This window comes from Canis lupus, chromosome 26 (genome assembly GCF_011100685.1).
Source record: "Canis lupus familiaris isolate Mischka breed German Shepherd chromosome 26, alternate assembly UU_Cfam_GSD_1.0, whole genome shotgun sequence".
Classification (NCBI taxonomy): domain Eukaryota; kingdom Metazoa; phylum Chordata; class Mammalia; order Carnivora; family Canidae; genus Canis; species Canis lupus.
Window position 1 is genome coordinate 6,588,031 of NC_049247.1, and position 21,970 is coordinate 6,610,000.

Consider the following 21,970-nt stretch of genomic DNA (forward strand, 5'->3'; position numbering starts at 1 on the left):
CCTTTTATTGTTTAAGTCATAAGGAGTCAGAGTTAAGTGTCATTATAGAACTTATATATGTAAAAGCATCTAATTATGGGGCGCCTGGCTGGCTCAGTCAGTGGAGCATGAGACTCTTGATCTTGGGGTGGTGAGTTAGAGCGCCACGAGGGATGTAGAGCTTACTTAAAAAAAACAAAAAAAAACCATCTAATTATTAGATATCATAAAAACTCTCATGCAGAAGCATTTGCCAAAAGGCGGAAATAGAATCAGATTGGGGTAAAGAGACCTGAAATGTTTTCTTTGTTGACTCTACCCAGCTGTGTGACCTTAGGCAAATCACTTAATTTTTTTGGAGTTCAGTGTTAGTATCTGTAAAAACGAGGACATTGGGCTAGAATATCTCAGAAGGTCTTGTAGCCCCTAAATTTCAGAAATAATATTCCTTTTTTTTTTTTTTTTTTTTTAAGATTTTATTTATTTGAGAGAGAGAGAACATGAACAGGGAGAGAGGGAGAAGCAGGCTCCCTGCTGAGCAGGGATTCCCTACACAGGGCTTGATCCCAGGACTCTGGGTCATGACCTGAGTCAAAGGCAATGACTTAACCTACTAAGCCACCCAGGTGCCCCTATTTGTATGTTAATGAGCAGACCTATGAAGACAAATCTTCATTAGGTTGTATGGATTTTTCATTTTAGTTTTTTTAGTTATTCAAAATTAGCTTTGCTATAATCTCAGAGCATTATCTTGATACATTTATAGAGTAGGGTTTTTTGTATTAGTTTTTACTATGATTTTATAAAGTATATTAAATGAGTAGATCATAAGGTCATAATACTGATGTGTATCAGAAAGATTGTTAAATTGTAACCTTTCTAAGTCATAATTGTCAAATGAGAAACTTTCTCTAGATCTTTGTTCATTAACCTTAAGTTAGAACATAGTGAATTATTTAAAGAAAAAAATTTCATAAGTTACTGAAATTGAACATTTGAGAGAGAACAAGAGTGGGATGAAATTGGGGTCAGGGAAGGCCTTTCTGTGGAGGTAACTTGTAAGCAAGGAGGTAAGCCCTGTGATGTGTTGGTGGGGGAGGCATGAGGGAAGGAGATGTTCAGGCAGAGAAATGAGCTTTATTATGTCCTTAAGTAGGAAAAGGCTTAACATGTTTAAAGAACCTGGAGGAAGCTTGTGTGACTGAATATTGCCAGCAAGGGGTAAAGTAGCTCCAGGTGAAATCATGGATGGTCATATATCACTTTCTAAGCCATAGTCAGGAGTTTGGATTTTACTCCTAAATCTTTTGGGAAGCCTTTGAAAGGTTTTATGTGATAAGATTAGGTCATCTAATTTCTTTTTTTCTTTTTTCTTCCTTTTTATAGAGAGAGTGAGAGTGTGAACGGGATGGGAGGGACAGAAAGAGTGAGATAATCTTAAGCAGGCTCCATGCTCAGTGCAAAGCCCAATGCGGGGCACAATCTTGTGACCCTGAGATAATGACCTGAGCTGAAATCAAGAGTTGGATGCTTACCTGACTGAGCCATCCAGGCACCCCTGATTTCTATTTTTTTAATGCACCTGCCATGGGGAGGAGATGAAGAGGAAAAGGAGAAGCAGGCACACTAACTAGGCAATTGTAGTGTTAGGAGAGATGGTGTTTGCTGGGTGGTGGCCATAGAAATGGACAGATTAGAAGGGTCTGAAAGAGATTCCAGAGGTAGAATCTGCAGAACTTGGTTAAGAAGAGAAGAAAGGGGGCAGCCTGGGTGGCTCAGTGGTTTAGCGCCACCTTCAACCCAGGGCATGATCCTGGAGCCCTGGGATCGAGTCCCATGTTGGGCTCCCTGCATGGAGCCTGCTTCTCCCTCTGCCTGTGTCTCTGCCTCTCTCTCTTTCTCTCATGAATGAATAAATAAAATCTTAAAAAAAAAAAAAAAGAGAAGAAAAGAAGGTGTCCCATAACATCTTGGTTTCTGTCTTGAGCAACTCAGGGTGCCGTATATTGAACTAGGGAAGAATTGAGAAGAGTAGACCATGGGATATAAAGATTGGAATTTCCATTTCAAATATTTTAGTTTGAGATTCATACGAATTCCAAGTGGGAATCAGGCAGGTGATTATAAATTTACATTTGGAGCTCAGAAATAAGGTCTTAGGCTAGAGTTAGAAATTTTAGAATTATCATTTTGTAGTGCTTGAGTGTGGGATATATGATAGGTGTATGGTGGATATATGATAGGTTGTGTGGGATGAAGCTCTGAAGAGCCCTGATGTCTTGATGTTGGGGGCAGAAGGATTAGGCACAGGAACCTGAGAAAGAGTTGCCAGTGTGCTAGGAGGAACCCTAGTGGTGGCCAGTGGTGTGGACGCTGCTGAGAGAGCAGATGAGGGGACTGGCGACCCTTACATATGCCAGCTAGGGCTTGATGGCCTGGAGAATGGTTTGCATGAAGGAGCAAATGTGAACATCCATTGAGAATGTTGTATAGAGTGAGTGAAAGCAAGCTATATGTCTAACAGCTGGAACATTTAATCTATTGTGATACTGGGGATCCCTGGGTGGCTCAGTTTAGTGCCTGCCTTCCGCCCAGGGCATGATCCTGAACTCTCGGGATCGAGTCCCGCATCGGGCTCCCTGCATGGAGCCTGCCTCTCCCTCTGCCTGTGTCTCTGCCTCTCTCTCTTTGTGTCTCTGCCTCTCTCTCTTTGTGTCTCTCATGGATAAATAACATCTTTTTTTTTTCTTTTTAAGATTATATTTATTTATTCATGAGAGACACAGAGCAAGAGCAAGGCAGAGACCTTTGATCTCAAAAGCAGGTGCTAAACCGCTGAGCCACCCAGGGATCCCCCAATAAATAAAATCTTTAAAAAAAACTAATATATTGTGTTATATTTATGAATGATGCTATATAGTGTCATAGTGCATACATTAGATCAGGAATTGATGAGCACAGCCCCCAGCCCCAAATCCAGCCTATTGCCTGTTTTTGTAGGGCCTATGAGCAAGGAATGGTTTTTGTATTTTTAAATGTTTGGGAAAAATCAGAGAATAGTATTTCATATATGTGAAAATTATATGAAGTTTAAATTTCAGTGTCCAAAAATAAAGTTTATTCATTTACCTATTAGCTGGCTGTTTTGCATAACAGCAAGTTTGAGTACTTGCAACAGAGAACCATCTGGCCTATAAAAACCTATTTATTAAAACAAAACAAAAAACCTATTTATTATCTGATGCTTTATGGGGAAAATTTGCCAGCCACTGAAGTTGATTGTTCACGTGATTTAATCTTTCTTTTTAATATTTATTTATTTATTTTAGAGAAAAAGTGAACATGAGTGGGGGGGCAAGATGGAGAGGGAGAGAGACTCTCAAGTAGACTCCATTCTGAATGTGGAGCCCAATGTGGGGCTTGGTCTCACAACCATGAGATCACAACCTGAGTTGAAGCCAAGAGTCAGATGCTTAACTGTGTCAGCTCAGACGCCCCAATGTGGTTTAAGCTTAAGAACATAATTTGGAACAACATGGGGTACCTGGGTGGCTCAGTCGGTTAAGCATTTGCCTTCTGCTCAGGTCATGATCTCAGGGATTGAGTCCTATGTCGGGCTCCCTGCTCAGTGGAGAGTCTGCTTCTCCTCATTCCTCTGCCCTTCTCCCCCCTCACGTGTGGCGTGATCTCTCTCTCTCTCAAATAAATAAAAAAAATTTTTTTAAAAGATTTTATTTATTTATAATAGACATACAGAAAGAGAGAGGCAGAGACACAGGCAGAGGGAGAAGCAGGCTCCATGCCGGGAGCCCGACGTGGAACTCGATCCCGGGACTCCAGGATTGCACCCTGGGCCAAAGGCAGGCGCCAAGCTGCTGAGGTACCCAGGGATCCCCCATAAATTTTTTTTGTTTTAAAAGCAACTTGAAACAATAAAACCAGTTGCAGGAGAAGTAGGATACTATTTATATTGACTTTGGCATGCAGAACATATTTTATAGGTTCATACATAACAACATGTGTGGAATGCTGAATACAAATTTAGTGAAAGTGGTACCTTAGCACTTACACTAGGGTAATGATATCAGAGGAGTGATACTGGAGAGGTACACAGGGGACTTGAATTGTACCTGTTAATATTCTATTGTTTATTGAAATAAAGCAAACAGGGGATCCCTGCGTGGCTCAGCGGTTTAGCACCTGCCATCGGCCCAGGGCATGATCCTGGGGTCCTGGGATCAAGTCCCGCATCGGGCTTCCTGCATGGAGCCTGCTTCTCCCTCTGCCTGTGTTTCTGCTTCTCTCTGTGTGTTTGTCTCTCTCATGAATAAATAAATAAAATCTTTAAAAAAAAAAAAAAAAGAAACAGAGCAAACAAAGTTGTATAAGCAGATGGTTGGTGCATGAGTATGATCTGTATGTCTGCATGCTTGAAATATTTTATATTTTAAATGAACAGGAATCAATAAGGGATTAGTATCTAGGATATAAAGAACTATAAATCAATAAGAAAAAGGTCTCCTCAACAGAAAAATGATAAAATGAACAAACGATTCACAAAAAAAGAATTCTCTATATGGCTAATAGAATTGAAAGAATATTCCTTTTACTAGTAATCAGAAAAATGAAAATTAAAACAAGCATGGGATACCACTCACACCCTCAGACAGGTCAGGCCAGACTCCGGCTCTAATCTTTGTAAAATTTGGGAAAGTTGTGAAGAAATAGGACTCTCAAACTACTGGTTGGGCTGAAAATTGATAAACTCATTCATCTGGAGCATGATTTGACAATATCCTGTAAGCCTGACAATGTGTGCACCCCAAATTCCAGTTCTGATTCTGGATGTTTACCTCAAAGGAATTCCTACACCTGTTAATTGTAGCATTGTTGGAAGGTGATAAATTAGAAACTAAACATCCACGATCAGGAGAAAGGATCAGTAGTGTGTGGCATATTTGTACTGTGGGTAAATGACTAAAATGATACACCTGTCTGTGTTAATGTGGTGAAATCTGAAACATGTTGAATAGAAACAATAGCATTAAAAGGTTGTGTGTGTTACATGGACATAATTTAAAAAATACAAACAGCCATATGTACATAATCTTTTCTCTTACTATTGAAAACAAATCTGGTAAGATACTAGCATTTGTTAAAATTAAGTACTTGTGAGTGCTTGTAGTAGTCTTTGTAATTTTCTAAGAATGTTTGGGATGTTTCTTAATTAAAAATCGAGGGAAAAAGGGAGTGACTGGGAGTTGAAGATGAGGAAGGGAAGTTGTAAGAAGTTTGGCTGTGGAAGGGAGCAGAGAGAGGAAGACACCTGTTGTCTCCTGGTTTCTTTTTTCCCTCTCAAGTGTGATGTGAGGTTATCAGCTGACCGGCAGGGCTGGGTGAGAGTTTGAGAGAGCAGAGAAGGTGTAAGGGAGTCCTGTTGGAGAACCAGAGCTCGTTGATTACAGAAAGGTATGTTGTCTGCCAGTGTTAGGTGTCTATTGAGATGGTGATAGTGACTCTGTAATGTTAACACGGGCTACACGGTTGGGTGGCTCGCTTCCAGCAAAGCCCAAGTATAGGATTGTAGACATTCAGGAGTGAGACCACTATGTTCCTCCAGGCTTAGGTCTCTGCTGCCAGATGGGTGTAATGGAAAGTGAGTGCTGGAAAGGGGGTCAAGGCAGTAAGTGTGCACCACAGAGTAGGTAGAGGGAACTGGTCAAGCTAGAAGAGGGATTGATATGTAGAAAATGGTGAGGCCAGGGGAGCCTGGGTGGCTCAGTCTGTTAAGCATCTGCCTTTAGCTCAGGTCATGAACTCTGGGTCCTAGGATTAAGCTCCACGTCAACCTGTTCAGTGGGGAGTCTGCTTCTCCTTCTGCCTCACCCCCAACTCATGCTCTCTCTCCCTCACTTGCTCACTTTCTGTCTCAAAAAAATAAATAAAATCTTAAAAAAAAAGAGAGAGAGAAGAGGAAGAAAATGGTCAGGCCAGGGATCACAGGCCTTGGGGTCACAGTGCCTTGATGATACTTGAACACCTGAGCCAGAAGAATCTTTGGAGTTGTGATTTCTTAAGAGGGTATGTTCTCTGGTGATGATGAAGTCCAGTGAGTATTCTCTGGTGGAGGAGGTGAGTAAGCAGGCGAGTAGAGCCCAGTTGTTGGAGAGAGGTCCAGGGTAGCTCCTCTGTGTGGACACTGAAGTTAGGAGGGCTGGAGAAAGTGGGAACCGTTCTAATGTCTGCTGAATGCCTGGTTCTTGCAGGATGTATGAGTCTCAGTTGGGCATGGTTTCCATAAGATGGGGGAAGTACTAGCCTAGAACTGTACTACTTAATATACTAGTGCCAGTCATTATGGGCAGCTATTAAATTTAAATTAATTAAAATTAAATAACATTTAAAATTTGGTTCTTCATTTCACTAGCCGCAGTTCAAGCGTTCAATAGCAGTATGTGACTCATGGCTATTGTATTGTTGTACAGATAGAAGAAGTTTCTTTTTTTTTTTTTTTAAGAAGTTTCTTTTTTCACAGAAAATTCTCCTGGGCAGTGCTGGTCTGGGAAGAATGAGAAGGGCACTCTTGCTGCACCTCCTTAGCCTGAGCTGTGGATTGAGGATGAAGCATAGGAAGTTAGTTGGGGGTATTCAGAGCTGTGTAGATACAAGGATACCTTGACTGAGATGCAGAAATATGCCAAAGTAACAGAAACCTAAAATAACAGTTTGGTTGGATCTGAAAACCACAAGATAGAATTCATGTATCTAAAATAAGGTTGTTTTATGCAGTTTTAGAATTACTGTACAGATGTGTATATAACGTTTCAAAGCAGGTTGTTTTCTGTATGTGTTGGGCCTGACCTGAAGTATGAGCCCATAATGCCTTAGATCATTTCTCATTGTCCTAGCACACTGGCCACCTCTGACGTCAGCAGACGCAAGTGGCTGATACCAGGAGCAGAGTATTCTATCTTTACTGGCCAGCCTTTGGATACCCAGAATGATAGAATGGATAACCAGCTGGTGGAAACCTGCACTACTGGGTAAGGTAGCTTTGTCAAAGGTCGTATTTAGGATTTCTTAATGGTTTCATTTACATTTCAGTTGGTTTTAAATGTTCAGGAAGGTCTAAAGAGCCTTCTCTGTTGCCTCAATGTCTTACTTTTGAGGACCAGATTTTTATTTTACTTTAAAAAGCTAATGGGTGTAGGATACTTTCCTATTAAAGACTATGCAGAGCGTCCCCTGCCCTGTGTTCCCAACACAGTGGTGTGCTGTGCATGGACTATCAGGATAAGGTGTTTGTTGATCCTCTTACCCTCTGGACAGCCCAAGCAACTATTACTCTAGAGCACCACAAAATTACAGTATTTCTGTATGTGCAAGGATGTGAAGAGAATTGAGAAGTACTGGTCTATTACCTGCAGGTTCAATTTTAGTTTATTTCATTGTAAAGAATACATCCTCATTGTGGAGTGTATTTGTTAGCTCTCATGTTATTCCCCTAACAAAGCTGGTGAATTCTGTATTAGCTCAGGCTGCTGTATTAAATCACCATAGACTGGGCAGCTTGAGTAAGAAACATTTCTTCCTGCAGGTCTGCATGCTGAGAGTCCAAGATTGGGGTGCTGGCACAGAGCCCACAGGTGAGGGCTCTCACCAAGGGTTCTTGGTGAGAGCCCTCTTCCTGGTTATATGGTCTTCCCTTGGTGAATGTGTGCAGACAGTGTTCTTGGATCTCTTCTTTTTATAAGGGCACTAATGATCTCATCTAAATCTAGTCACCTCCCCAAGGCTGAAACCTGCTAACACCATCCACTGAGGATTGGGGCTTCAACATACGAGGTTTTCAGGGGGACAGAAATACTCACTTCATAGCACAGTGTGTCTTACAATTATTATTTAAGGTATCATTCTCCTCCGGAAAAGGATTCTTCACCTGGAAGTTCACCAAGAAGCTTACTGAAAAAAAAACAAATAGAGACTTCAGATACACCAATCATGAAAGCTTTAAAAGAACTTGATGAAGGAAAAATATTTAAAAATTGGGGCACACAGACAGAGAAAGAGGACACCTCAAATAGTAAGCATTTTTCCTTTGTTTGATATAGAGATAATAGATTATAGATACCTTCCTCTTTGCCCCCAGTTTTATCATCTTCCTTATTAAGTCCTCTAGCTTGTAATTTATCAGTCATGACATAACATGTATCTTTTATACAAAGCAGACTACATATTACTTCTGATTAGTAAAGATTTATGCAGCATTCTTAAAAATATTTGGAAAATTTCTACATGAGTTTGTCTTGTCTCACATTGGAAAGTTATGACAGACATTTGGTATTCATAAAGTGAGATGTAATGTTTTCTACTGTCCCTTTCTTGGTTACTGAGCATCTCACAGGACAAGAAATATCTTTTTTTTAAGATTTAATTTTTTTTTTTTAATTTATGATAGTCACACACAGAGAGAGAGAGGCAGAGACACAGGCAGAGGGAGAAGCAGGCTCCATGCACCGGGAGCCCGACGTGGGATTCGATCCCCGGTCTCCAGGATCGCGCCCTGGGCCAAAGGCAGGCGCCAAACCGCTGCGCCACCCAGAGATCCCTTTTTTTAAGATTTAAAAACGATTTTTTTAAAGTAATCTCTCTACTCAGCATGGGGCTCCAAATTAGAACCCCAAGATCAAGAGTCACATGCTCTTCCAACTGAGCCAGCCCCAAGATTGGGGTGCTGGCACAGAGGCCCCAAGAAGTAGCTTTATTTTATTTTTTTAAATTTTATTTATTTATTCATGAGAAACAGAGAGAGAGAGAGAGGCAGAGACACAGGCAGAGAAGCAGGCTCCATGCAGGCTCCGAGCCCAACATAGGACTTGATCCCGGGTCCCGAGGATCACACCCTGGGCTGCAGGCGGCGCCAAACCGCTAAGCCACCGGGGCTGCCCAAGAAGTATCTTTAATACTGTCTTTCTCGCAAGTGCAAGTCAGTAAGTATTTGCATCTTCTTGCCCTCCTGTGCTCACTTGATGGGGCCTGCTGATTACAATGTTAGCATCTTGGGTATTGCATCTCCAAGGCGGTATCTCTTAGTAAATAAATTAGTGACTTGCTTTCTAAAAATAATCTCTTGTGAAAAATCACCTTGCATGGCAATTGTCAACAGATAGCCAGAATGAATTCTTTATAAGCTCCCATATTTTCTTCAAACATTTTTTCATCCTTATGTATTTGCAATAATCATTCTTACCTGGATACTGGGTATTGCTTGCTTGGTATAATCATCTGTTAATAGAGGCAGGTAATCAAAGGTAGGTTTTTTCTGTTTACTTTTTAACAATTTGTCTGTTACAGAATTAGTGAATCCTCGGCAAACTGAAACATCAATCAATGCAAATCGGTCTCCAGAGAAATGCGCCCAAAGACAGAAGAGATTTAACTCTGCTTCACAGAGATCATCATCTTTACCACCTTCAACTCGTAAATCGAACACTCCAAGTAAGAGTTAGATGTATAGATCTCCCAACTCGTAAATCGAACACTCCAAGTAAGAGTTAGATGTATAGATCTCCCTGGCTGAAAGGAGGGGCATCCAAGCTGTGTGCACACGCCTCATGTTTTCTCTCTAACACCTACTAGAGACTACTCTGAGCCCCAGGGTCCCTAAATAGGATCTTATTTAATAATAGTATATCACCTGATTGCACAGATACTATGACTACAGGTGAAGAAATTTTAAGATTTAATTTAAAAATTAAATCTTAAAAAATATTACAATGAGATTTTGTGTGTGTGTGTGTGTGTGTGTGTGTGTCCAGCAAAATTTTTTTTGCAGCTTACACCACTTCACAGTTTTTGAGATTATTGACGACTATCTAAGTAAATATTAGTTCAAACAAATGAGGCTAGCCTGAAAAAGATGTTGCTTTTTATATATTTACCTTCAATTTCTTTAGGCAGTTATAGCTATGGTTTTAAAGGTTAAGCATTAGGTTTCTGTTTTCTTGATTTCCATTTTCAGAACGGCTGAAGATATTTGTATGTACCTGTGTTACAGGAATGTGCACTGGTGTTTCCATCTTATTTCCAGTCAGTTTCTAAAATCCTGAAAAACCAGTTTTGAGTCTCGAGTGCTGACACAGCAGTCTGAAACACTAAAATGTTGACGGTGGTTCCCTCTAGGTGTTGGGATTATGAATTATTTTTATTTTGGATGCTTTTGTTTATCTTTCAAAAAGTTTTACAATGAAATTGAATTCCATTAAAGTTACCAAAAAGTACTGTAAAAGGAAGTATGTTCTGCAATATAATGTATTATGTAGGAAAAAAAGAATATTTCCTCTTTGTTTTCTTCTGTAGCAAAAAGAGAGATTATGTTAACACCAGTGACTGTGGCTTATAGTCCAAAGCGATCTCCTAAAGAAAATTTGTCCCCAGGATTTAGTCATCTACTGAGCAAAAATGAAAGCAGTCCAACTCGGTAAGTTCTCTAAAATAGTAGAATAAAATATTTTATTATTGATTTTTTTCTTTTAAGTGTCTGCTTATGCCTGTAGCTATCACTGATTTTTCAGTTGCCAGTGGGAACCCTATGGATTTAAATCATTTAAATGAATGTCATACTGAAAATAAAGTACTATAATACATGAAAACAGTTTTTAAACTATGTAAACTGCTACCCCTGAATTTAAAAACTGCCTCAGAGTCCCTCCAGCTTTTGGGTATAGAATGGTAATTGTTTTTTTTCCTGAAAAAGGTTTATGATACAGGGAAATTTTTGAGCCATTTGTACAAGAAAGTGGGCTGTCCTGGTATGGCCCTGTCAGTACACGTAAGTTTCCCTGGGTGCCTGAAAAAATTGTTCTCTCTCTGAAGCAGGTCTGCAGTGCAAGCTGCCATGGGAAGCCTTGGACACCTGCAGTGTGAGAGCTGGTAACCTGGCTCCCTCAGGCTCTTGAGAAATGACTTAAGCACATTGAACCTCAGTTTCCCCTTCTATAAAAAGGGATAGTACTTCCCTCCTATTTTATAAGGTTGTTAAAAAGATTGAAAGAGCTACTGTGTGGATAAATGTTTCAGGTCTCCAATATGTAAATGTAATTTTGTGTTAGGAAATATAAAGTTCAGTTTTAGAAAATTATATGACCAGCTTTTTTTTTTTTTTTAATACGTGAATATGTGAATTAAATGGATGCCAGCTCATCTTTCTAGTGGAGATAGGGAAAATCAATTAACATTTTTTTCTCACAAGCAACTTGCTTCGTTCAATAGATTTGATATACTTTTGGATGATTTAGATACTGTTCCTGTGTCTGCATTACAACGTACCAATCCAAGGAAACAACTCCAGTTTCTTCCTCTAGATGACTTGGAAGGTATCTTTTTCCTAAAAAAAATTATTAGTTATGGGTATAGTCATTCTTTTTGTGAATTTCAGGTATCTTTTCAAGGTCCTAAATATTTTAATATCCTGCACTTAAATAATTTCTGCCCAAGGACCTCTAAAATAAGCATTCGTGATGCTCATATTATGTGTCAATGTTCTCACTGACAAGCAATGTTAATGTTACTACTTACTGGGGCCATACTGTTCAGTTTTTCTCTTATATTCTGTAATTTCTGTGCAACTTAGGCGTTAGGTGATTTTTTTTTCTTTTTTTTTTTAAAGATTTATTTATTTATTTGTGAGAGACAGAGAGAGAGAGAGAGAGAGAGAGAGAGAGACCAGAGACATAGGCAGAGGGAGAAGCAGGCTCCAAGCAGGGAGCACGATGTCAGACTCGATCCCGGGTCTCCAGGATCACGCCCTGGGCCAAAGGCGGCACTAAACTGCCGAGCCACCTGGGCTGCCCTCTTTTTTCTCATTTATCTTTTTAAGTTTGGAATAAAGTTACAAGAGAATGCATGTGACCCACTTGGGCAGGCCCTGTGACATGCTAGCTCTTCTCCATTGGTGTGGGTTTGTGTCCACTAGACAAGTGTTTAGCATTTAACTTTTTTTTCTTCAAGTTTATTTATAGTTCATTTAAGTTTACACACCTTCATTTAGGGAAGTTATACATATTGTTAAACTGAGGGCAAAGCTTGTAGAATTCTGTGGAGAAAAAGCACTGAGTAAATATGATTGTTGTGTCTCTTTCCATTCCATTTTTTTGGTATGTGGCAGCCCTTTCCAGAAAGTGAAGTTAGATAATTTAGATAGTCATGTATATGATCTATTAGGAAAATTGATTTAAAAAAAAAAGAAATTTCTTTTCTCTCGACAGAAAAAAAATATTCAGAAACAGCCACCGACATCCATGTTAATCATAGCTCTTCTCCCGAACTGTTGCCAAATGGAGTGAAGAAAGTGTCTGTGCGATCAGCCTGGGAGAAGAATAAATCAGTTAGCTATGAACAGTGTAAGCCTGCATCAGTAGCACCACATGGTAATGATTTTGAGTATACAGCAAAAATTAGGACCCTAGCTGAAACGGAGCGGTTTTTTGATGAACTTACAAAAGAAAAAGACCAGGTAAAAACAAACAAAAACTTAAACTTTTTTCTGACCTTAATGCTTGTGTCTGAGGAATAGTCAGAAGGGAATTATTGAGGCCAGCCATCTCAGGAAGTTACTGTGGATAGCAAACCAGAGCTGAGCTGGCCTTGCTGGTTAGGATGAAGGGAACTTATATGAGGGCAAGCTGGACAAGAGAATACTAGGCTGAAGCCTGTCCTTTCCATTCTGTTGCAGACTTCCCTGCCATGAATCAGAATTTTTCTGTTTTCATTTAATTTTTTTTGTGTTAATAGATTGAGGCGGCTTTGAGTCGAATGCCTTCTACCGGAGGACGGATCACTTTGCAGACGAGATTGAATCAGGTGAAAAGTCTTAGCTTGAATCTGGATTAGCGTTGTGACGCTGGCTAGTGCACCATTTTTCTAAGATGATGTTAATTTAGGCATCCTGAAGCAATTGGGCAAAACGGTTAACCTTTTAGGAAGTGTTTGGTGATTTAAGACTTTATTTAATTATTCATGAGAGACACACAGAGGTAGAGACATAGGCAGAGGGAGAAGCAGGCTACCTGTGGGGGACATGGTGCAGGACTTGATCCCAGGACCCCGGGATCACGCTCTGAGCCAAAGGCAGACAGCCAACCACTGAGCCACCCAGGTGCCCCTATAATATATTTTAGAATGGCATGCTGGCTTTCGGGGGTAAAAAGTGATTTTTACCTTTATACCCATGAAAAAGACGTTCATGCCACTATGCGATATGCCTTCAAACAGATTTTACATTAAATTAATCCTCTCACATTAAAATGTTCCTTTTTGTATTCATTTTTTCCTCCCCAATATCTAATTTATTTCTCAGTTCCTTTCCGTTTAGTAAATATGTGAAACAGTTGTGCTTTGCACCTGGAATCGCTGTAGAGGTTAAAAAGAGAAATGTGATTCCATTACTGAGCAGGAGATGGTGCAGGTGAAGCGGGTCATGTGCATTTCTTTTAGTTGCTTTTCAGAGAGAACTAAAATACACGAAACCATGGGACTTGCAAAATCACTTTTTGTAACATTTAATTAATTAGTTAATTTAAAGATTTTATTTATTTATTCATGAGAGAGAGAGAGATACAAAGGGGAGAAACAGGCTCCATGCAGGGAGCCTGACTTGGGATTTGATCCTCGGTCTCCAGGATCATGCTGTAGGCTGAAGGCAGCACTAAACCGCTGAGCCACCCGGGCTGCCCTTTTTGTAACATTTTAAGCATAATAGCAAGGATAGGTCTCTTATATCACTGCGTGTTTTGGCCTTTCAGTGCTTTAATTTCAGGAAAAGTTCATTTTCAGATTGGTCTGTGATAGCAGAAGGAAAAAAAATGCAAAGGAAACAGCAGCGGTCTTTTCCTAGGGCCTATATGCCTAACTTCTCCTTAAGACTGTAAGTCTCTTGGGATGCCTGGGTGGCTCAGCGGTTGCCTGCCTTCGGCCCAATGCATAATCCTAGAGTCCCAGGATCGAGTCCCACATTGGGCTCCCTGCATGGAGCCTGCTTCTCTCTCTGCCTATGTCTCTGCCTTTATTTCTGTGTCTCTCATGAATAAATAAATAAAATCTTTTAAAAAAGTCTACTCAGTATAAGACTCAACACATGAAGCTCTTCTTCCTTATTGGGAAGACAGAAGGAAAACTTCTGGATATTCAGATTCTAAATTTATCTGATACATTTGTTTAATATTTTTTATGTAATGGTTGTAAGCTCTTAAAATAACTTAAAAGGCAGTAGATTCTTTTTTATGATTTATTTATTTATTCATGAGAGACGCACACACAGAGGTAGAGAGATAGGCAGAGAGAGAGAGGAGCAGGCTCCATGTAGGAAGCCCGAAGTGGGACTTGATCCTGAGACTCTGGGATCATGCCCTAAGCCAAAGGCAGATACTCATCCGCTGAGCCACCGAAGCATCCCAAAAGGCAGTAGATTTTATTCATACATGTTAAAGCTGTTTCTGTTCGGTAAGGAGACCAGTGACAGAAAAAGGAACTTGAGAATTCTTACTTATGATTCATAAGTGAAAAAGGTAAAATTGGGCAAAAAAGATGAAAAATATTCAGCCTCACCAATGAGTAAAAAAAAATACAAATTTGAACAAAAGCATCATTTTAAAAGATTTTTTTATTTGAGAGAGAAGGAGAGAGGGCATGCAAATGTGTCAGGAAAGGGGCAGAGGGAGAGAATCTCAAGCAGACTCCCTACTGAGCTCAAAGCTGGACATGGGGCTTGGATCTCATGACCCTGAGACAGTGACCTGACCTCAAATCAAGAGGCAGATGTTCAACGGACTAAGCCACCCAGCTGCCTCCAAAAGCATCATTTAAAACCAAACCAAACAAAAAACTATTACTTAGGCAGGTATTTAAATGTGTGTGTGCGTGCACACACACACGAAAATATACCCAGGATGGAGAAAAGCATATTCTCATATATGGCAGGTAGAAGAGGAAATTGTCACAAACTTTCTGGAGTATAGTTTAACATGTATCCAAAGCTTTAGAATACTTGTTTCTTTGGACCTAGCATTTTTACTTCTGAGAAGGATTCCTAAGGCAGTACTTACAGATGTGTGCAAAGAAATCTTTTTTTTTTTTTTCTTAAGATTTTGTTTATTTATTCATGAGAGGCAGAGACATAGGCAGAGGGAGAAGCAGGCTCCATGCAGGGAGCCCGACGTGCGACTTGATCCCGGGTCTTCAGGATCATGCCCTGGGCTGAAGGTGATGCTAAACCACTGAGCCACCCAGGCTGCCTGCAAAGAAATGTTTTTTTAAAGAATATTTATTGCAGCATTATTTATGGCATCCAATTAGAAGCAACCTAAATTTCTACTAAAAGATCCTTGGTTAAATCTAATGGACTATACACATTAATTTAAAATGATTATATAGAAAGATATTTCGTAACAAGAAAAGTTCAGTTGAAAAATGTTTTGAAGTAAACAATTTCATTGTTTTTGTTTTTCTTCTTAATGATGTGAATATCTACAGAAAAAAAAAACAGGGGATCCCTGGGTGGCGCAGCGGTTTGGTGTCTGCCTTTGGCCCGGGGCGCGATCCTGGAGACCTGGGATCGAATCCCACGTCGGGCTCCCTGCATGGAGCCTGCTTCTCCCTCTGCCTGTGTCTCTGCCTCTCTGTCTCTCTCTGTGTGACTATCATGAATAAATAAATAAAATCTTTAAAAAAAAAAAAAAACAGGAAAGAACTGGTTATTTTTACTCCTCTGTTTTCTATTTTATCTTGAACATTTGATCCTTATATTTTTAATTTTTATTTATTTTTTAAAGATTTTATTTATTCATTTGAGCTAGCCGGGCAAGATTTTATTTATTCATTTGAGAGAGAGAAGGAGCCAGGGGTTGGTTGGAGAGGGAGAAGGAGGCTCCCCACTGAGCAAGGAGCCAGACTTCTGGGCTTGATCCCAGGACTCTGGGATCAGGACTTGAGCTGAAGGCAGAAGCTTAACTCACTGAGCCATCCAAGCACCCCTTATATGATTTTTTTTTTTATAACTAAAGTTGTTTAAAAGGAATTTTTAAAGTTTTATTTCAGAATACCACTGGAGTTAATACCGAGTAAAGTATCTAAAATGATAAATTTATATTCTAGGCACTATTTATTTAATAATAGTACTGTTTATTTAAAAATAGCAGTTGTTACATTGATGTGTTGTGAAATCTGTTTCTTGGAAAAACTCCTCCAGCTTGTTCCCTTCTTTTTAACTTAGAAATTCTTGTCAGAAGAAAGTTTGTTTGGCATACGCCTAAGTGGGATAGGCCCCAGTCCGTGTGTCCATTTCTTCTGCTGAAGTGTGAAGTACCATCTTGACTGGCTCAGCCTGAGTCAGAGACTTATTAGCTTCTTGCAGTTATTTGTATCAAGCTTGCTGGAATTTCTAGACTCCAAGTAGCATGTGTGCTGAGGCTCTGTTGAGGTGCAGGGTTGTTTTGAATGGTTGAAAGTTGATTCGCCTTGTTAATTTAAAGAAATAATATAAACAAGATGTGTGTAAAAAAAGTAACTGTGATTTGAATGTTTATACTTGCTCCTTTGCTGAAAGAAAGGTCAATTTGGTGGTAATTATAGAACCAGCGAATTTGATGTAGAATTCTAACGAAACTTTTCCTGTTATTTTCCTTCAGGAAGCTCTGGAAGATCGTTTGGAAAGGATTAATCGAGAACTGGGCTCAGTTCGAATGACATTAAAGAAATTTCATGTTTTGCGCACCTCTGCAAATCTCTGAGATTTGTACCCATTAAATTTTGAGATGTTTTTGTTTGCACTAATGTATAATTATGCACTCAGAAATGGCAAACTATTTTGTACTGTTTATAAGCCTTCAAATAGTAGTTTTACAATCATGCTATTCTTTACACTTGCTATTTTATACTTCAAATGGCCACATATTTTCAAGATATTTTTGTTATGCTCAGGAATCTCTTGTATATTTTACTATTTAAAAAGTATTATTTTTAAATAGTATCAGTCTCCAGTTTATATCAATAGTAAGAAAATGTAAACAGGGGAGGCAGCTTGTTTCTAAACAAATAGTGTTATCCTTTTACAATTAACTTTGCACACTAATTTTATATACTTGTCCTACATTGTGAATATGATTCTTTTCTTAAAATAAATGCTTAAGAACAGCTTCCGTAATGATAGACTAATACATGCTGAATGTAAAAAAAAAAAAAAAAATGCATCATACCCTGGAAATTTAGCTGTGTTGAAATTCTTTTCTTAATGGCAATGCAGTTTCTCTTAGGAATATGTCTTAGAGTGAATATTAGAATAGTAATAGTGGAAATATTGGAAAGAATGAAATATTGGAAAGCTTTGAAAATTATGAATAGCTCATTTTGTTTCCCTTGAACTTTACTGTTGATAAAGGAAGAAAAATGAGAGTTGTAATTCTTTAATGTCATATATGTAGTACTTTTCAGAATGCGGCAAGCAGTTGGGGAGCTGTAGCTTTCTGTTCAGCGTTCTGGGTGGAACTGTATCCCTCCTGTGGCAATAAGTTGATGGATGAAGCTGAAAGGCCACCACCCAGTGAGGTTATAAGAGCAGCCTTGGTTTCCTCTGTGTCAGGCTTCAGCTCTCAGAGTCACCATGCAGATGTTTTTAATCCCGCTCCACACTTTCACCCCTGCCAAAAAATCCCACAAAAAACAAAACCCCAACTGCTGCCATAGTAGGTGCTGTAAGGCTGCTAGGATCAGATCAGAGCACCCTACCCTGCTTGTTCATGGACAGGGAATGTGTGTGGATGGAGCTTTGGCCTTGCTGGAGGGCTCCAGCTCACTGCCTTGGCAGTACCTCTTTGCTTTTGGATGTGGCATGTAGGCCAGAGGCTGTGCTCTGGTCAGCATCACTAGCAGGTAGTCAAGTCTGGGCTGCTCCACTGCCCACTTTTTTGGTGGCTGGTCAGAATCCAGAGCCCACATATTCATGTATGTATTGATCAATAGACTTATCCTTAAATTTTCAAAATTGATTCCCACTGATAATACTCAGGTTTTAAAGCTTGGTTTTCTTTTGAGCTTTTTCTTCTTATGTGACTCTTAAATAGCTTGTAGTTCTAATGAACCAAGCCACCCATTACTCCACTAGGGTCTATGTATGCCTTTGAGCAGGGATCTCAAACTGTCTTTGAGCACCCTTCACCAAAGCTTTCTTGGCTGAGCCCCACCCCAGGCCTGATGCCCAGTTGTGCTCCCTTCTCAGCTTTGGGGAGGGGGTTCTCCACAGGGAGGGGCCTCTGACACCTGCCTCTCCTGTTCCTATCCATGAATTGAATCTTTGCTCCAAATCCTGCCACCAGTTGAAGACCTTGGCTAATCACAGTTATTCATCAACAGAATAAGTGCCTTTATTCATGTTATTTTTTTCTAGCCTTTTTTTTTTAAGTCAACTAGTTATAGTAAAAAGTTAATTTTAATCAAGCTCCAGTACAGCTGTGTCAAGACCTAGTAAAGGGATTGACTTTACTGATGGTATTCCCTTTATGTTCCTACACAAAACTTGAAACTTACTAGGATATTCATTGTCCCCTCCTTTTATCGTTAAGTCCATTACCTCAGAAGAATAGGGAATTGTGGTTTCAAAAGAGTGAGTTTTGTCTTAGTAGTCGCTATTGGCTTATCCCAAGAAAGATCTGAAACCCCATCAAAACCTCTTCTGTGCCTCTCAGAAAACATATGCTTTGATTCTTGAAATGTATAATAGATGGGAAGTTTCAGACACTTATTTAAAAAGTAAACCTTTTTCTTCATAACTGTGAAGAGGAGAACCAAGGAAAATTTTTTCAGCCATCCTTCCCTTTTTTTGTGTGCTTAATTTACGAACACAGAATGCTCAACTTAAAAACAACTCTGCCTCAAAGGTGGCAATCTTAGAAAGCAGCTGGTGTCCCTGGGAGGTCAACTACTTTGCTCCCAGGTGGGGCTGAGCTGCAGAGGAAAAACAACCGGAGTGCATCTTCCACTTCTAGGAAGTACCTTTTTAAATGCAAATAGAATTAACTCTCCGTCTTCACCTGGTTCTGCCCCCTTCCTCCCCTTCCGGTGCCTCAAGGCACCAGACGTGTTCCCGCTGACGCAGTCGAGGTGGCTCAGTGCAGGGGTGCTGGGCCGGGGAAGAAGAGCCCGGGGAACCTGGGTCACCACCACGAGGCTCAGGCCTGTCTGCCTCTGCAGTTTGAGATAAGATGATGCAATAAGAAGCTTCCTTCCATTTTAAAAGCGATTATGTAAACTACCTGGTGCTTAGTAACTTTTCAACAAAAGTACACAAGTCAGATTCATTCTGAGTTACAGAGGCTTTTGAAGTAGTGATTTAGTACTTTGTGTGTGTGTGTGTGTGTGATTTAGTACTTTTTAAATAGAAAAGTAGGTTGTGCCCCTAGCAATTGACTTAAAATTTACCTTGGGTTGGTTGACATTTCTGTTAGGTGGTCTAAGATGTTCTCTCCACCTTTTTTGCAGAAAAAAAGATTTCTTGGAGTTCAAGTGGTTTTTCTGGCGTGAGGTGGCTTTTTTGTTTCTTCAAGTGACTTAAAACTGGTAACCTGTTGGGTATTACGTTCAGAGGCATTATAAATAGGTAATTTAATGTAAATCTAAGTTGTTTTCCTTAAAAAATGAAAAATGTTGACAATGTAACCAAAATAATTGCACCTTTTAACATTCCCAAATTAGACCTCTGTAGTTGGTGGCCTGTAAAGCAGGACTGTGGGAAGGTCACGCCTGCACTGGGCATCAGAAGAGCCATATGAAGATACTGATGGCTTTTAGTTTGACAAACAGCCAAAATGTGTTCTCCTTTTTAACTCTGAAAAACCAGGTGCTTTGCTGAATGCTATTTAAGTTTGAATTCTGCACTTATGTAATAATTAGATATTTTATCATTTTACTTATCTCGAAAGCAGTTTTCACTAAATTTTAATGTGCCACTTGGTCTGTGAGTCTTTAAGAAGCTTTAAAACAGAAGTGCATACCTAGCACCCTTTAAGAGTCGTACAGGTAAATCATGTTTACCCATCATGAGTGTGTGTGGTCATGATATGTACAGGTCTGATTCAACCAATTATGTTGCACAAATTTTGCAGGAAATAATTTTTTGCCAAGAGTTCTGTGGCAGTTTGATAATATATTAAACTACATCAGTATTCTTAGGACCTGTATTACAAAGCTTTCTCCTCCTGATTTATGTTTTATTTCAATAGCTGCCTCTCAAATAGGAGGAATCAAGCCATAAAATTGTATTTGCTAGACGTGATAGACTATGTCATCCCTGTGACTACAGACTTCAAAGATAATTGTTTTATTCACAGTTGCACTGTAACAGTGACCAATATAATGTGAAAACTTGCTTCCTCCAGTGCTGCTGACGGTTAGGCAAAGACAAGTGCTTGTTGCAGTTGTTTTTAAATCTAGGCAAGTATTGGAGTAATGGAATTGTAAGCTCTGTGAGAGCAGGGACCATCATGTCTTCATTCTTGCATATAGGCACTCAATAAATATTTGTGGATACGAACTGTCTTGAGATCTTAGTGTATTTCTTCTTACCAGGTAACTGTGGGATCTGCTCTTTGACCGTATGAAGGCCTCCCAAGTTTTGAGTGCAGTCATGGCAGGGTTAAAATGGTATCATCCAGGTGCTCAGTTCTGGAGGGTGGACAAAGAGCCTCACTCTGGAGTTCTCTGTATGCCCCCAAAACCTCTCTTAGTGGGCTTTAAGGCACTCGGTGGATGGAGGAAGGTGGGGGCTTCAGTTTCGTATTTGTTGGGACACCTTCACTTCTCTCACCAATTGTCATAAGAGGCATTTTGAGGGCAGCCCCGGTGGTGCAGTGGTTTAGCGCCGCCTGCAGCCCAGGGCCTGATCCTGGAGACCCCTGATCGAGTCCCACGTTGGGCTCCCTGCATGGAGCCTGCTTCTCCCTCTGCCTGTGTCTCTGCCTCTCTCGCTCTGTGTCACTATGAATAAATAAAATCTTAAAAAAAAAAAAAAAAAAAGAGGTATTTTGAGAGTTGTTGGCTTTCCTGGCCGCCTCTTCTAGTTCTGACTGTAGCCACAGGGGTGAGCAGCCTCTGGTGGTTTTGCTCTCTCTCTGACTGCATCTGGACAGTGTTGGACTGCTTTAATTTTAGCACTTGCCCTTCCAGAGGAAAAAGCACTGTTCACCCACTGAAGGTGATATGTAAGCTAGGTTTTAGGTGTGCCCTGTTTAATTCCATTACTTCAGATCTTGGCAAATAAGGCCATTTTTGCTCAATCTAAATACTACATGCTTCACGATTTAAATGTCACCCAGTACCCCCTCGGTGGTCTTGTTTGCAACTGGAGAGTCCAATCAGGAGGGAATACCAAGATAAAGCTATCTCTGACCCTCTTCCAGTTGGACTTTGAGGTCGGGAACTGGAGCTTCACGCACACCCCTTCCCAGTACTGATGACCCAGGGGCATTATCGTCTTAACCCGGAGCGAACGCATTGGGTGCCGAGGACTGAACTTGCTGCCTGCGGGCCGCAAACCTGGTCTCTGATGCAAGCCTCCGGCATCCAGGGCTGGGCCTCAGGGGGCTGCCTGTGACGCTGCAAGCGCCTCGCGAAGTCGTGCGGCGTGTTCTAGCTGTCCTCTTGCTCCTTAACTTCGTTTCTAGGGAGCTCCTGAGCAGTCCCCTTCGGCCGGTGCGCTCGGCTCCCGGTCCCTGGCGAGGCTGACGGTGATGGGGAGGCCCCCCTCCGGCGGGGAGACCGCGAGCCGGCCCCGAGTCGGCCGGGTTCTTCCGGCGGAGCCCAGCCCCCGGGGCGGGCGGGGGCGGCCCCTCTCGCCGGGACTCGCCGCCGCTCCCCGCGCGGCCTGACGGAGGCGCAGGCCCGCCGCCGACTGGGGGAATGCGAGGCGGGCGAGGCGGGCGAGGCGGGCGAGGCGGGCGAGGCGGGC

At 40.8% G+C, this 21,970-nt stretch overlaps 1 protein-coding gene and 1 long non-coding RNA gene across 20 annotated transcripts in view; one reads left to right on the top strand and one right to left on the bottom strand.

Moving 5' to 3' along the window:
* Nucleotides 1–20,557, top strand: part of MPHOSPH9 (M-phase phosphoprotein 9) — a 71,634-nt gene extending 51,077 nt beyond the window's left edge. For 16 of the 18 annotated variants that reach the window (XM_038574836.1, XM_038574840.1, XM_038574841.1 and 13 more), the window contains 8 exons: nt 6,888–7,022; nt 7,887–8,062; nt 9,334–9,477; nt 10,339–10,459; nt 11,251–11,354; nt 12,246–12,493; nt 12,772–12,840; nt 16,662–20,557. In XM_038574836.1, coding sequence (XP_038430764.1) covers nt 6,888–7,022; nt 7,887–8,062; nt 9,334–9,477; nt 10,339–10,459; nt 11,251–11,354; nt 12,246–12,493; nt 12,772–12,840; nt 16,662–16,763 — 1,099 coding nt within the window. In that variant the 3' untranslated portion in view covers nt 16,764–20,557. Of the gene's footprint in view, nt 1–6,887; nt 7,023–7,886; nt 8,063–9,333; nt 9,478–10,338; nt 10,460–11,250; nt 11,355–12,245; nt 12,494–12,771; nt 12,841–16,661 lie in introns of those variants that run through there. The other 2 variants (XM_038574842.1, XM_038574854.1) reach the window with 2 other exon arrangements.
* On the bottom strand, nt 16,135–21,851 carry LOC119866142. Of its 2 annotated transcripts, XR_005379122.1 has the most exons (5): nt 21,559–21,851; nt 20,831–21,017; nt 20,590–20,688; nt 19,447–19,589; nt 16,135–16,490 (listed from the first exon to the last, which is right to left on the bottom strand). It is a non-coding gene; the product is annotated as an uncharacterized LOC119866142 (long non-coding RNA). The 2 variants fall into 2 exon arrangements; XR_005379121.1 differs by lacking the exons at nt 20,831–21,017; nt 21,559–21,851 and having other exon boundaries at nt 20,590–20,824.
* Between the last annotated feature and the right edge of the window lie 119 nt (nt 21,852–21,970).